This window comes from Pongo abelii, chromosome 3 (assembly GCF_028885655.2).
Source record: "Pongo abelii isolate AG06213 chromosome 3, NHGRI_mPonAbe1-v2.0_pri, whole genome shotgun sequence".
Lineage (NCBI taxonomy): Eukaryota > Metazoa > Chordata > Mammalia > Primates > Hominidae > Pongo > Pongo abelii.
In genome coordinates this window covers 129,756,407-129,770,790 of record NC_071988.2, presented here as the reverse complement: position 1 = coordinate 129,770,790, position 14,384 = coordinate 129,756,407, and the positions used below count along the sequence as shown (strand labels likewise).

The window sequence follows — 14,384 nt, the reverse complement described above, 5'->3', positions numbered from 1 at the left end:
GGGCTGATGTTTTTGTTTCAGCTTGTATGCAACTCTTAGTTTTTTCTTTTTCTTTTTTGAGTTAAGGGCCCCCTGGCCCTCCAGTAGGAATTATTTTCCTGCTCAAGAGAGTGAGGATATGATATGAAGGTATGCTTCCTATTCTTAATGCACATTTCCAACAATTGCTACTTTCTCAGCTCCCTTAACAATCCCCAGATCCGAGCATGTGTCCTAAAGGATGGTTCTTATTTGGGGTCTCGGTCTCTGATTTAGACACCTGTTTCTATTTATAGGTCTCTGAGATCTTTGATTAAGATCAGGTTTTCTATCCTTTCATAATTCCCTCTGGCAGGGCAGCCCTTGCTAGCTCTTTAAAGTCTCTGGCATCAAAATCATGATGTTTTACACTGGGATAATTTGAGTTCTTAAAAGTGGATCTTAAATCCATCCCAGAACATTTTATCTTTTGATTTTTATTCATCTTTACTATATCTCTAAAATAGTGTTCAAATGAATTAATCAAAGTTTTATTTTTAATCCATATTATAAATAATAATATCACAAATTTTATTTTAAAATAAGCCTTTTCTCTTCAGACCTTCCTGGCTATTAAAGGAAATCCATTTATCACAAATTTGTCATGAGAATGTTTTATCTTGGAACTGTACAAGTTTATTCAAATTAAAGGTATTTTCCCCACAACTTGGTGAAATCTTGACAATGAGATTTGATTTTTAAAAAGTTAGACTCTTTATTTTGCAGTAAACAGAGATAGAGAAGCATTTTTAGTCAATTGTGTTTCAGAAATTCCTGTAAAGAAAGACCATCTTTCAGGTCTGTACTAGACTTTGTTTTTGTTTTCAATGCAAAACTTTAATTACATCATTTTATCTACTGTTCATTTTGGTAAGTGATCTTCTTTTTGTGAGTCATTTTTGTACATTAGAAATATCAGAGAACTTCCTGGCTAACACGGTGAAACCCCATATCTACTAAAAATACAAAAAATTAGCCAGGCGTGGTGGCACGCGCCTGTTGTCCCAGCTACTCGGGAGGCTGAGGCAGGAGAATCACTTGAACCTGGGAGGTGGAGGTTGCAGTGAGCCAAGATCGCGCCACTGCACTCCAGCCTGGGTGATAGAGCAAGACTCTGTCCCAAAAAAAAAAGGGGGGGGGGATCAGAGAACTTAAAGCAATGGAACATGTAAATAAATAGTTTAGTTTATGCCTGCTTTTCCTCCTTGCCTTTTATTCAGTTTCGTTAGCTTGGGTCTTTTTGTCAACCTGTTTCTTGTTTTAACTGAAAAATATCTTGTCATTTGGGTAGAAGACCCAAACTTGATACCTATTTTGGGAGTTAATTTGTATTTATGATTCTAAGTTTTCTCAGCTGCTGTAAGTTATGTAAAATTATATTGATACAGTAATAAAAGGTGTTGTATATAGGGGAATGATACTTGTCAAATAATAAATTTAAAATGGAAGACTTCCTGTCTTCTTTTCTTTTTTTGTCCCTAATTTTTTTCCTTATTAGTAAAATTTTGCCTCTTGCCAGTCATCTTTATTTAGCACTAAAGCTAATTGTGTAAATATCAGTTTTCTTTTTTCTTGTTGAGACAGAGTCTTGCTCTATCACCCAGGCTGGAGTGCAGTGGTGCAATCTTGGCTCACTGCAACCTCCACCTCCTGGGTTCAAGCAATTCTCATGCCTCAGCCTCCTGAGTAGCTGGGATTATAGGCATGCACTGCCACGCCTGGCTAATTTTTGTATTTTAATAGAAACAGGATTTCGCCATGTTTGCCAGGCTGGTCCTGAACCACTGGCCTCCAGTGATCTGTGTGCCTCAGCCTCCCAAAGTGCTGGGATTATAGGCATGAGCCACTGCACCCTACCATAAATATCGCTTTTCTTTTAAAAAATCGAGGATTAGCCAGGCATGGTAATGTATTCCTGTAATCCTAGCTCAGTGCTGCGGTGGGAAGATTGCTGGAGCCCAGGAGTTTGAGGCTGCAGTGAGCTATGATCACACCACTGTACTCCAGCAACAGCGAAACCCTGTCTCTTAAAAAAACAACAACAACAACAACAAAAGATGATGTTTCCTTTTGTATCCAGTTTGGTTTTTCTCCCTGTGAAGGTCTGTAATACTAGGTCAGTGTTCCAGGTTTAAAAAGCTGTCAGTTGCTAGCAGCAGTGTTACTTTTCCATCCCAATTTAAATCAACGCTGCTGCCCCAGACACAGATTCTTCTCAGGCTCGATTTGTCTAATGTTTATTCTACTAGTACAAAGAACTGTACTTAAGGTAACTGTTTCCAGGGTTGTTTTGTTTTGTTTTTCTGACACCTCCCTCTAATTTTTTTTTAAACAAAAGCACATCACCTGATTTGCTTTAGGCTCAGGGCAAGCCCTGCTGTGTGTCATGCTTTTTAACCTCACGCTCTGCACTTCCAAAGCAATTAAACAATAAATCACCTATCCTCTTCAGCACAGACGGCCTGACTTTTAAGGGGCTTTCAAAGGAAACGGACTCTGTTGCCCTTCTAGTGGGAACTGCTGCTTCTCGCACTGGTGGTTGGAACTGGAGGTGGGGTGTGGCCGGAAGGTGCTGTCAAGTCTCATGAAATCAGCTTCATGTTCTGATGTCAAACAAGAGCAGCAAGTGTCTGTTTTCTTAGCTACACTTTAGGGGCTGAGTCCAAGTTGATTAGGACTTAGACATAGCCTCCTCTAGGAGTTTTTCCTCTCTCATCAAACTCTCTCACTCTCTCACTCTGTCCTTCCTCCAACCCACCCACACCCTTCTTATTTAAAAATCATTTTAAAAAACATGAACAGGGAGATCAAAATTAATATGCAGGGCAGCCATGAATGGGAAAGAATCTCATAGCCTGCAATGGGAAGGAAGCAAAAGGGGAAGCTCCACACCTGAGAGCTGGGGGAGAGCAGGAGCAGGGAGGCTCCCAGCCGACAGATTGTGTGCGCACACAAGTGAGCACATGTGGGTGCAAAAGTGAGCGTGTGTGGTGTGCGTGTAGTTTATGTGCACAGAGGAGCATGTGTGTTATGCATGTGGGTGTGGGTATATGTGCTTGGGTGAGCATGTGAGTGGTGTGTGTGTGTGTTTTGTGTGTGTATGTGCTCAGGTGAGTATGTATGTTTGCATAGTGTGGGCTCTGGTCTCCTCCTTGTATAGCTACCATCGCCTCTGTGTCATACCCTCATGGACAGTGGTTCTCCCAAATCCCAGATGGTTCTCCCTGGAAAGTTCTGCTGGCAGATCCTGGCATTGGGGAAGTTGGGAAAATACATGAACACTGTCTGCTGGGGACTGGGGTGAGTCATGTGCAGATGTATGCAAAGCAGTGTGCAAATGTAAACCCCTCAAAATCCCAGATACCTTTCCTACATAAACGACTTTGTTCTATGTGCTATAAAATCACTTATGTAAAAAGGAGACAAAAAGTTTGAAGGATATTAGCAGCTACATTCTTCATATTAGAAATTACAGTCTCAAATTCTAGATGGCAAAATAAACTTAAATAATGCCCCTTGCTGTCCATCAGAAGGAAGCTAAAAGCCATAGCCATAAATGCTTGTGTGACTGGACAGTGTCATCCGTGTTGTCCCTATAGACAGCATCTATATGAGTGTGAGGAGACAATGAAGAGACGGAGATACACAGGCTGACTTTTCATGTCCTTCTCTATAGATAATCATATGATTAAGGTTTCAGACTCTTCATATGACAAAATGGGAAAGTGTTCATACGAGGAGAGGGTATATCTATTTTAAAAGACATCTGGAAATTATCACATTTTGCATAAATAAAAAGTACTTGGGCTCAGATATCAGAATATGCTACTAACTGTGAAAAACAGTTAAGTTGGGTGTTGAGGTTCACCAGTGAAAGTTCTTTTTAATTTATATTGGAAAAGAGAAAGGGTGGGTGACAGAGATCATTTTACTTTAACACTTTGATTGACTTTGATGTGTTTCATGTGATATCAGAGAACAGGATAGAGAAACCAAAGTTTGAGTTTCACTGTAGCCACTAGACTCCAAGTAGATTTCTACAGCACTTGGCACTTGGTCTTCTGCAATTTAAAAATAAATCAAAGTTTAAAAGCTTAATATTTTCATTTTTTGATTTTTGAAATATAAAATATACCATTGCTATTTTGCTTACTTTTGTTTTTTTCTTCCTTCCTCTCTGTTTTAGTGGCATGCCCTCTCCCGTGAAGAGCAGGCTAAATATTATGAATTAGCACGGAAAGAAAGACAGCTACATATGCAGCTTTATCCAGGCTGGTCTGCAAGAGACAATTATGTAAGCCCCTCCTCCATACCAGTGGCTCTCCACTCTCACTCATTTGCTCTTTTGCTTTCAAGAAGGAAATGTGTTTTAGGGTGTATATAATGCTGGTACTACTTATTTTTTGGAAGTTACTGAACTTTGTAATAAGGATTTCATGGATATATTGCATTATGAAAGCTTTGAGCTGTCTTTTTTCTTTTTTTTTGCTATAGGTGCTAGTGAATGCTTTTAAATAAAATTTTTGAAATAAACTAATACCTTATTATTAAAATTTGATAAAAGAAAGATTAAAAAAAAGACCATAATCTTACTATGTAAAGGCAACATTAATAATAACTACTTATATTACTTTCTAATATTTTTTCTATGTGTGGTTTTTTTTTTTACTTGTATATTTGTGTGCGTGGGTGTATATATATACGTGTTTGTTGCATACTTCTCGATCTTATATATAAAAAGCATTTCTCTGTTATGGCACAGTATTTATGTCTATCAATATTCCATTAAGTGAATTTCACAATTTATTTAATCTTATTTTTTCCTGCTTTTAGACATTTAAGTTGCTTCCTATTGTTTTTCTTACAAATGTAAATATTCCTTCAAAGAATATGTCTATACATAACAGTTTTTTTCTGTATTTAGGGCTATTATTTATGTTGAATAGATTCATTGTGGAGGTAAAGGATATAAATATTTTAAAGTTATTTTGTGGGTTTTTTTTTGAGACGGAATCTCACTCTGTCGCCCAGGCTGGAGTGCGGTGGCATGATCTCGGCTCACTGCAACCTCCGCCTCCTGGGTTCAAGTGATTCTTCTGCCTCAGCCTCCCAAACAGCTGGGATTACAGACATGCACCACCACGCATGGCTAATTTTTTGTATTTTTAGTAGAGACGGTTTCACCATGTTGGCCAGGCTGGTCTTGAATGCCTGACCTCAGCTGATCTGCCTGCTTCTGCCTTCCAAAGTGCTGGGATTACAGGCATGAGCCACTGCCCCGGCTATTTTAAATTTCTTCATACATATTGTCACATTGCTTTCCAAAGGACTGTATTATTTTACACTTCTTATAAACAATGTATTCAGGTGACTGTTTTGCCACAGACTACTTAAAACTGGGTAAAAAAATCTTTTTTCATGTTATTGTACCCCAGCATCTATCACGTATTCTATTCAGTGTAGGTATATCATGTTTAAGTCGTACTAATTTTATCAGCAGGAAATACCTCATTTATAGTGGCAATTGTTTTATTACTGTAGAATTTGAGCATCTTACTTATGTAGTCTTGATAGGGCAAAGACTGTTTTATTTTATAGAGGGGAGTAATTTTCACTATTTAAGCTCTTAAAGTAATTTAATATTTTGCAGTTCTTATGTCTGAGTTCATACAGCCTGCTATAATAAAATACCATGGACATGGTGAGTTATAAACAACAGGTTTATTTCTCACACTTCTGGAGCCTGTGAAGTCCAGGATCAAGGTGCAGGCAGGTTTGGTGTCTGGTGAGGGCCTGGTCCCAGTCTTCTGGCTGTATCTTTGCAAGGTAGAAGAAGGGGGAAGAGAGTGCTCCAGGGTCTCTTTTATAAGGACATTAATCCCCTTCATGAGAGCTCCTTGCTTAGGCTATGATCACCTCCCAAAGGCTCTGCCTCATTATACCATCACATTGGGGGTTAGAATTTCAGCATATGTATTTGGGAGAACACAACATTCAGTCTGTAGTAATTCTCAGGGTCTGTGTGAGACGAGCATTAGAAATGCCAGCCAGGTCAGTCTTAATAAAAGTGGAATTATTTCTTTTTAAAAGAGCAAGAGCGAAGCCATTAATTAATATACAATTTAATATGTAGCCATTGCTTTAGGTGCTGCTGTGGGGCTCAAGTTCTCACAAGAGATGATGACAAGGTTGTGTATCTGAGGTCATACACACATGGAAACTTATTTCTGGAAATGGGTTGCACAATTTATTTCCTATAATATGCTCCACAGAAAAAGTCACTTTACTGGTCAAGGTTTGGAGCTCAGACATTGGATATAAGTTTGACATAGGAAGTAAGAGTCTGTCTATTACTTATGGGAAACAGCATAGTCAGCTCTTCTGTTATTTTGGTTGCCTTAATAACTACCATATGCTGATGGTTAGAAACTGTCTTAAATTCTTGACAGCAACCCAGTGGTGGAATGAATATTATTACATGAATATTATTACTCCATTTTTCAGGTGAGGAAATTGAGGGGCTGAAGAGTTTAGGTAATTTATGCAAGGCCTTGTAGTAGGTGGCTAAGCTGAAGTTTTCACCCAGGTCACTCTGACTTCAAAATCTACATGGTTTTCCTCCTCCTGAGTGGATTAGCTCAGTCTTCCAGTACCTTCTTTTTGCTTTGTTTTGTTTTGTTTTGAGACAGAGATTCGCTCTTGTTGCCCAGGCTGGAATGCAATGGCCTGATCTCGGCTCACCACAACCTCTGTCTCCCGGGTTCAAGCGATTCTCCAGCCTCAGCCTTCCGAGTAACTGGGATTACAGGCATGCACCACCACACCCAGCTAATTTTGTATTTTTAGTAGAGACAGAGTTTCTCCATGTTGGTCAGGCTGGTCTCGAACTTCTGACCTCAGGTGATCCGCCCGCCTGACCTCAGGTGATCCGCCTGCCTCAGCCTCTCAAAGTGCTAGGATTATAAGCGTGAGCCACCACGCCCAGCCCGGTGCCTTCTTAAGACTGCTGTAGTTGAAGAATTTTCACCCCTGAGCCAGGCTTCTGTTTTCTGAGCAGCAATTACCATCTCTATATAGAGCTCCTGCCATGCCCTGTAAGTAGGAAGATCAGTGTTCACCCAGAGGGTTTCAAAAGTGTCTTCTTCTGGCCAGCCGTGGTGGCTCATGCCTGTAATCGTGGCACTTTGGAAGGCTGAGGCAGGCAGATAACTTGAGGTCAGGCATTCGAGACCAGCCTGACCAACGTGGTGAAACCCTGTATCTACTAAAAGTACAAAAATTAGCTGGGTATGGTGGCATGCGCCCGTAATCCCAGCTACTCGGGAGGCTGAAGCAGGAGAATCACTTGAACCCGAGAGGAGGAGGTTGCAATGAGCCCAGATCGCACCATTGCACTCCAGTCTGGGTGACAAGAGCGAAACTGTCTCCAAAAAAAAAAGGGTCTTCTTCTAATCCTGCCTTGGGTGTCTTTTGGGTGTAGTTTGTCTAAAGGGGGAGAGCTAATCTTCCTCATATGACCTTTGTAAACTTCATTGTGCTGTGAATTTTATTCAGCATTGCTTGTTGAATGCCTTTACATTTATTTTTCTAATTCTTAAGTAATGAGTTTTAACTTTTAAAAAGACATAAAACAAACACCTACATATTCTATCTCTTTATCTGCTCTCCTCCATGTTGATGGGTGGGAAGAAAGTAGTTTTAAAGAAAGCTACTGTAATGTGAGCTTATCTTTAAAGATTTCCCTCTGCACAACTTTTAAAGGAAATTGTTTTGCGTATTCCTTGAATGAAGGGAAAGCCCAGCTTTGTTCATAGTGTTTTCATCATAATCAAAATAAGTCATTCAATTACTGAGGCAAACGGAAGCTGATCAATGATAGTACTTTATCTAAAGATACTGTTCTTTAAATAACAGTACTGTACAGGGATAGAATAAAGGTAAAATTAAGGCATTTAGTGCCAGAATGGTATCCTGATCCTCAGTGAGATCGTGTGAAATATATATCTCAATTATTCAGTATTAAAATACCCTATTACATGACATAGATTTATAATTTCAACTTGTTTTTATAACTTTGGCTAATAACAGGCGAATTAATAGTGCACAAATTTTCTTGGGTGAGATTAGCCAAATATTTATAATGTTAGAACTTTTCAATTTAGTTTTTAATGCTTCCCAATATTATATAGTCTGTATAATTTTAACAAAAAAAATTTTTTGTTTTTACCATACATGAATTTTGGTTTTTGTATAACTTAACATTAATACATCCAAACTACTTAGTTCTCTTTGCATGTCATAAATGTAGATTCTCTTGAAGAACTGGTTGATATCCTAGAAGGTAACAGGTTATTTGATTTAGCGGTAGAAGCGTAACGGTGCAGGCTCAGTTGGTCACTGTGTGCCGGCTATGCTCTAGACATGTGTGAGTGGGGGAGCGTGGTGCTAAGAGACCCAGGTGGTGCTCTGGGGACAGAGCCCATTATAGCACCTTTGAGGCATTCAGTCATGCAGTGAGCTCAGGGTCATGGGGAGCGAGGAAGAAGAGCCCCAGCTCTGCCTGAGGGATGGACCAACAAAGTGTGGAGCAGAGAAGGTTCATGGAATAGATAACACTTGAGACACGGGTTGAAGGGTAAGTGGAGCTGGGAAAGAAGAAAGTGTGAAATAAGGTTGCAGACACATGAAACAACCTTGTAGCAACTTCTGAACCTTGCAGTAATTACATTGAAAGGACCGTTGTGGATACCTGAAAGAAGCGTGCACTCCCTCTCTACTCCCTGTCCCCAGAGCACCTTTAATAATCTTGAAAGAAGCCCCACTTATAGGGGCGGATTACTTGAGGTCAGGAGTTCAAGGCCAGCCTGGCCAATGTGGTGAAACTCCGTATTTACCAAAAATACAAAATTTAGCCAGGCATGGTGGCGTGCGCCTGTAATCCCAGCTACTTGGGAGGCTGAGGCAGGAACATCACTTGAACCTGGGAGGCGGAGGTTGCAGTAAGCCAAGATCACGCCACTGCACTCCAGCCTGTGCAACAGAGACTCCGTCTCAAATAAAAATAATAATAATAATTATTATTATTGTTATGAGAGCAAGACCGTGTCTCAAAATAATAATTATTTTAATAGAGTATAGCCATAGTCCGCTTATAGTAAATGACCAGCCTGCATCAGGTATTTTCAAATAACTAAAATGGAACACATATCATATCCAGTATCTCTAGCTTATGTCTGCTGTAATAATCAAATTAACAAATAATTTTTTTAAAAGCTATAAGATTGTACCATATATATTTTGTGGCTCTATAAAAGTGCATATTTCTGCACCTCAAGATAGTTCTTCATGTCACTTGGCCATTGAGGCTTTACAGCTTCAGAAGGGTGACTGAAATCATCCTCCCCAACACTGAGGCGAAGAGCAGATAGAGAAGATTTCTGCACCTCAAGATAGTTCTTCGTGTCACTTGGCCATTGAGGCTTTACAGCTTCAGAAGGGTGACTGAAATCATCCTCCCCAACACTGAGGCGAAGAGCAGATATCAGTGACCCTGAGAAACGGCCCATCAAAAATAATGGAGTCTTCTTTCAAGATTGTTATTACTATTTTTGGAGATGGAGTCTCACTCTGTGGCCCAGGCTGGAGTGCAGTGGAGCAATCCTGGCACTGCAACCTCTGCCTCCAGGTTCAAGTGATTCTCCTGCTTCAGCCTCCCCAGTAGCTGGGATTACAGGCGCACGCCACCACGCATAGCTAATTTTTGTATCTTTAGTAGAGACAGGGTTTCACCATGTTGGTCAGGCTAGTCTTGAACTCCTGACCTCGTGATCTGCCCACCTCGGCTTCCTGAAGTGCTGGGATTACAGGTGTGAGCCACCACACCCGGCCTAAAATTATTTTTGAGGACAAAGTAGTTATGAAGGAAAAGGGAAAATTAGACCACTGTAAGTGGGATCTAAGCTTTTTAATTTGGCATTGAGATGTTTTGAAATGTATTTAAAATGGTGTGCATATCCATGTTATTTTGTCTGTTTTGGGAAGCAAGGTCCTTAATTGCCAGAAATAAGTCTGAGATATCTTCAGTTTTCTCAGGTTCTCTCACTCTCCTTCTCCCTTTCTCCTTGGTTTTGTCATTTCTGTGCCACAGGGCCTGTGTGTACTCAGTTAACACCGGGGAACTTTTAATTAGGCAATGGAATTCACAGTAAGGTTTATCTTAAGCACTACCAGAAGTGGGTTCTAAGTGTGTTGGTTAGTAAGAAAAGGAATGGCTCATTAAGCTGGCTTTCCTTGAAGAGGGTCCTGTGGCCACAGCTCTAGGACATCATTATCCGTGTGTGTGTGTGTGTGTGTGTGTGTGTGTGTGTGTGTGTGTGAGAGAGAGAAGGCCCTATGGCCACAGCTCTAAGACATCATTGTGTGTGTGTGTGTGTGTGTGTGTGTGTGTGTGTGTGTGAGTGTGTGAGAGAGGGACAAAGCGTCTACCTACGGTGTCAATATTGATGATGTTAAATATGAAGCTATAGAGACAAAGGTCACCAGGTCACTACTTTCTCCCGTTCTCTTGCTTTCTGACTTTGTTTCTAGATAGAGATGGTGAAGAGGGAGAGAGAATGAGTCATCTTTACCTCTTTGTTGACCGCCTGCCTGTACTTCCACATCACATTCATCTGTGTGTTCATGGTACAATCTGTGACATGACAGTATACCTCTCTTCTTCCAGGGTAAGAAAAAGAAGAGGAAGAGAGAGAAACTACAGGAATCTACATCAGGTAGGCACCATGAGACTTTCCAGTCAATCCTCAGGCTTCTGACAAACACCTTTTAAAGCAGTTTGCGTCTCTCTACACACTGCTTTCTTCTGTGACTGTAACTCATGATTCTTTAACTCTGCTTTTTCTTCCTGAAATTCTTTTAAAAATTTAAAAGACCCTTCTTTTAAATGTGACTGTGGGAAGGTACATGTAAAAACTGTTTCCCAAACCCTGTCACCTGGAATCCTGGTTGTAAACTGTGGGATTTTGTTTGTTTGTTTTATTTTTGCTTCTGTTGTCTGTGTTTACTTTGCTTTAACACTCTTGCCTTTTTACTATTTTATATAACTCCTTAAAGATACAATATTTTATGATGATTAAATGATGTTACCTGGTGTTTCCCTGAGAATCTCTTTTGTGATATGGGTTTTTTAAAAATTTAAAACATAATGATAGGGTTTGTCTTTCTTGTACATTAATTCAAGACATCAGTGAGGTCCCATTTATTTTCCTTTTTTCTTTCATTAAAAATAAGGCCACTACTTGTACTGCACAAATAAAAATGGCTGGTATAAGAACCATGAAAAGTAAAGCAAACAAGTTCACATGATATTGTAGCTACTACGTATTTGGAATGTACAAAAACCTCTTCAATAAAAATTTGTTAAAGACACAATTTTCTGCAGGTACAGGTCCAAGAATGACAGCTGCCTACATCTGAAACATGGTAAGAACGACTCTCTAGTCCTACTGCTGACGTTAGTTGTTATAAAAGGAGGCACTTGCTTGTGAATCTTCTTGCTCATAATGAGTTCATTCGACATTGCTCCTTAAAGAGGAGAACTCAGCAAAATCAAATTAGTGCTTTAAAAAATCTGATGGTTTTTATACCGGCTATGTATTTGCAATATAGTATGCTTTTATCTTTTCTCTTCTATCCCCTTTGGCCCATTTATTCTTCCTCCATTTCCTTTCCCCTAACTCTTTCTTCTAAACCGTTTCTTACTGATCAGTGGCAAATCAGCCTGCTTAAAAAAAGAACAAACAATAACAAACAGTAAGCAAAATGCCATCTTACTCAGCAAATCCAGGGTGGGTTTGAGGAGCACCATTTTAGCCCAGAACTCCCAAGCTTTTGCTCAGTAGAGATTTTTTCTCAATTGAAATCACATGTAGTCACTCAAAAGTAATGTATTTGTTTCTAGTCAGAAAGCTATATATGCTTTATATTTTTTCTATTATTTAATATAGCATGGGTACTTATTTAACTGTGTTTCTTCTATCAAGTATTTCTCTTTATTGGTAACGATTGCTAGATTTTACTCTAGTATTTATAAGTAATATTTATTTTATTTCTTTTTACTATAATTTTTTATTTATTTCCACATGACCACTAGCCCAAGGAACCTGACATTGTAAATTAAGGCTTGGTCTTTATTAAGCTTTAAATTAGCAGTGTGTGTACCTCTTCTCCTGGTAACAGTTCTCAAAGGAGCTACCTTTGGTTATCCTCTCTCTCTAAGAACCCACATCCAGTCAATCACCAAGTCTTCCCATCCCTGTCTTTGGGGTCTGTCTTGAGCCTTTTCTTTCATGCTTACCACTGCCATAGCCCTAGTTCAGGTGCTCAGACTTTCCATCTGGAGTACTGTAATACACCTTAATAATTTTTCTGCCTCCAGACTTTCTTTCTACCAGTTCATCCTTCACGTTGCTCTGGGAGGGATTTCCTACAACTCAGATTGTGCGTCACTTCCCGACCTGGAAACAGCCGGTACTTCCCATTGGCTAAAAGATAAAGCACCCGCCACTTAGTGTGTGGGTCTGCCCAGCCCTGCCCTTGTAGCTTTGCCCTCAGTCACTCTTGCTCTCTGCCTCCCCTCACTTTCAGCCTAGCCCTTCTGAGTCCTATGCTCAGTCCAAACAAAATTATTAGCAGTTCCCCACATGGCAGGAGGGCACCGCACATGCTGTCCCTGGGCTTCGAAAGCCCATTTCCTCTACAGAGGAATGGATAAACGTGTGCAGTGTTTCTTAGGAGAAGAGTGTTATCCTGCAGCTTATTTGGCTCTTGACTAAACCAGGTGGCCCTTACCTAAACTTTTAGAACTTAATTTTGGTGCTGAGGTTTCAAACAACTTGCCCAAAGGGGCCAGCAGAGATTTTAGTACCAAATAGATCTGAATTTTAAATCAGTTGATTCCCTGAGCAATCTACTTCAGCTTTTTAATCTTCATTTTCCTTACCTGGAAAAGGGGAATATTGATACCTACCCCCTGCGGTGGTTGATGTGCAGGATCTGCCCAGCGGCCAGCACACAGTTGGAGCTCAGACTCGTTCCTTCCTCCTACTGAGACCTAAGTCAATTGCCCTCTCCTCTGTGAAACTTACTTCATCTTTATTCAGATTCCCCAGGTTTTTCCAAATCCCATCACTGTAGTTTTATGATATCAAAACTCTTCTAAACTAATACTGAGTGGCAAGCTTTCCTCCAAGTGAAAGGAGGACCATCCCTTCATATAAGATCAAAAAATAATATAATCATTTTAACTTAGTGGCTATTAATCGAGAACCTCTCCTGAGTCCGCCACCTGGCTCGGTTATTAGAAGCACAGATAGGATGTAAGCATGGCTGATGACACCCACCCCAGTAGCTCATGGCTTCTTAGTAGAAGTAAATCTAGTCAAAATCACAAGCCTTGTAATTTTTTTTTTTGAAAAAAAAATTGTTTTAATTACTGAACACTTAGGAATGGCCAGAAGTTTTTTCATGTTCTGCCTCTAAACAGAAAGCCCTCAGAATGGCAGTGTGCTAAGGGCTGGTACTCGATTTACCTCACTTCTGTTTGCACCAAAATCTGTGAGGCTAACTATTTTTATTAAAAAGCATGGAAAAATGTATTTCTGTATTTCAGAGTTTGGTACTCGATTTGGTGTTCTTCACGATTGGCATCCTATGGTATTTTAGATGTAAAAGATAGCTATTTTTGTCCTAAAGTATATCCCAAACATCTTTTTCTAGTAAGTCACAGCTGTCATTGTGCTTTCTTGTCACTTATTTATATTTTCTTAAGGTTAAGATGTTCTCTCTATCCTGCACAAGAAAAACAAAAATAACCCTCTCTCTCCATCCTACCCCCCAAAAACATTCTCAGGCCATCCGCTGCTGGTGAGGCTCCAGTTGGTTGAGCTTCCTGTAATCAGAGTCTCTGGTGTTTCTCTCCCTCTCATTCCCGGATCAGTCATGCAGCCTTTGAAGTCACTGCCCGGCACACCATCCGAGTTTGGAGACCAGAACTGGCAGTTATTGGATAAGAATTGTAGAGTAGAGAGGAGCTCAGATCCACCTTCATAAAGATTTCCATAAATTAGACATGATAATTATTTCTGTTGTACCCCCACCCCTTCCTTTGTTGTAGGAATTCAGAAACATTCTGTTTGTGTAGTAGCTGACTTGTTCAGTCATGATTCAGCATTTATTGAGCACCTAAGGTAGGCCCTGTGGAGACTTGTATGACCTGGAAATAGAGTGTTGGATGGAGCAAAGAAGGTCCCTATTCTCACAGTGCTTGTTATGTTGCTGTGAGGGTAGTTGATTAAAAAAAACAAATA

General features: G+C 40.0%; 1 protein-coding gene across 6 annotated transcripts in view; it reads left to right on the top strand.

Moving 5' to 3' along the window:
• Positions 1–14,384, top strand: part of LEF1 (lymphoid enhancer binding factor 1) — a 119,651-nt gene that overhangs the window by 92,263 nt on the left and 13,004 nt on the right. For 3 of the 6 annotated variants that reach the window (XM_002815045.4, XM_054554247.2, XM_054554250.2), the window contains 2 exons: positions 4,205–4,312; positions 10,742–10,790. In XM_002815045.4, coding sequence (XP_002815091.1) covers positions 4,205–4,312; positions 10,742–10,790 — 157 coding nt within the window. Of the gene's footprint in view, positions 1–4,204; positions 4,313–10,741; positions 10,791–11,458; positions 11,502–14,384 lie in introns of those variants that run through there. The other 3 variants (XM_054554249.1, XM_003776513.4, XM_054554248.2) reach the window with 2 other exon arrangements.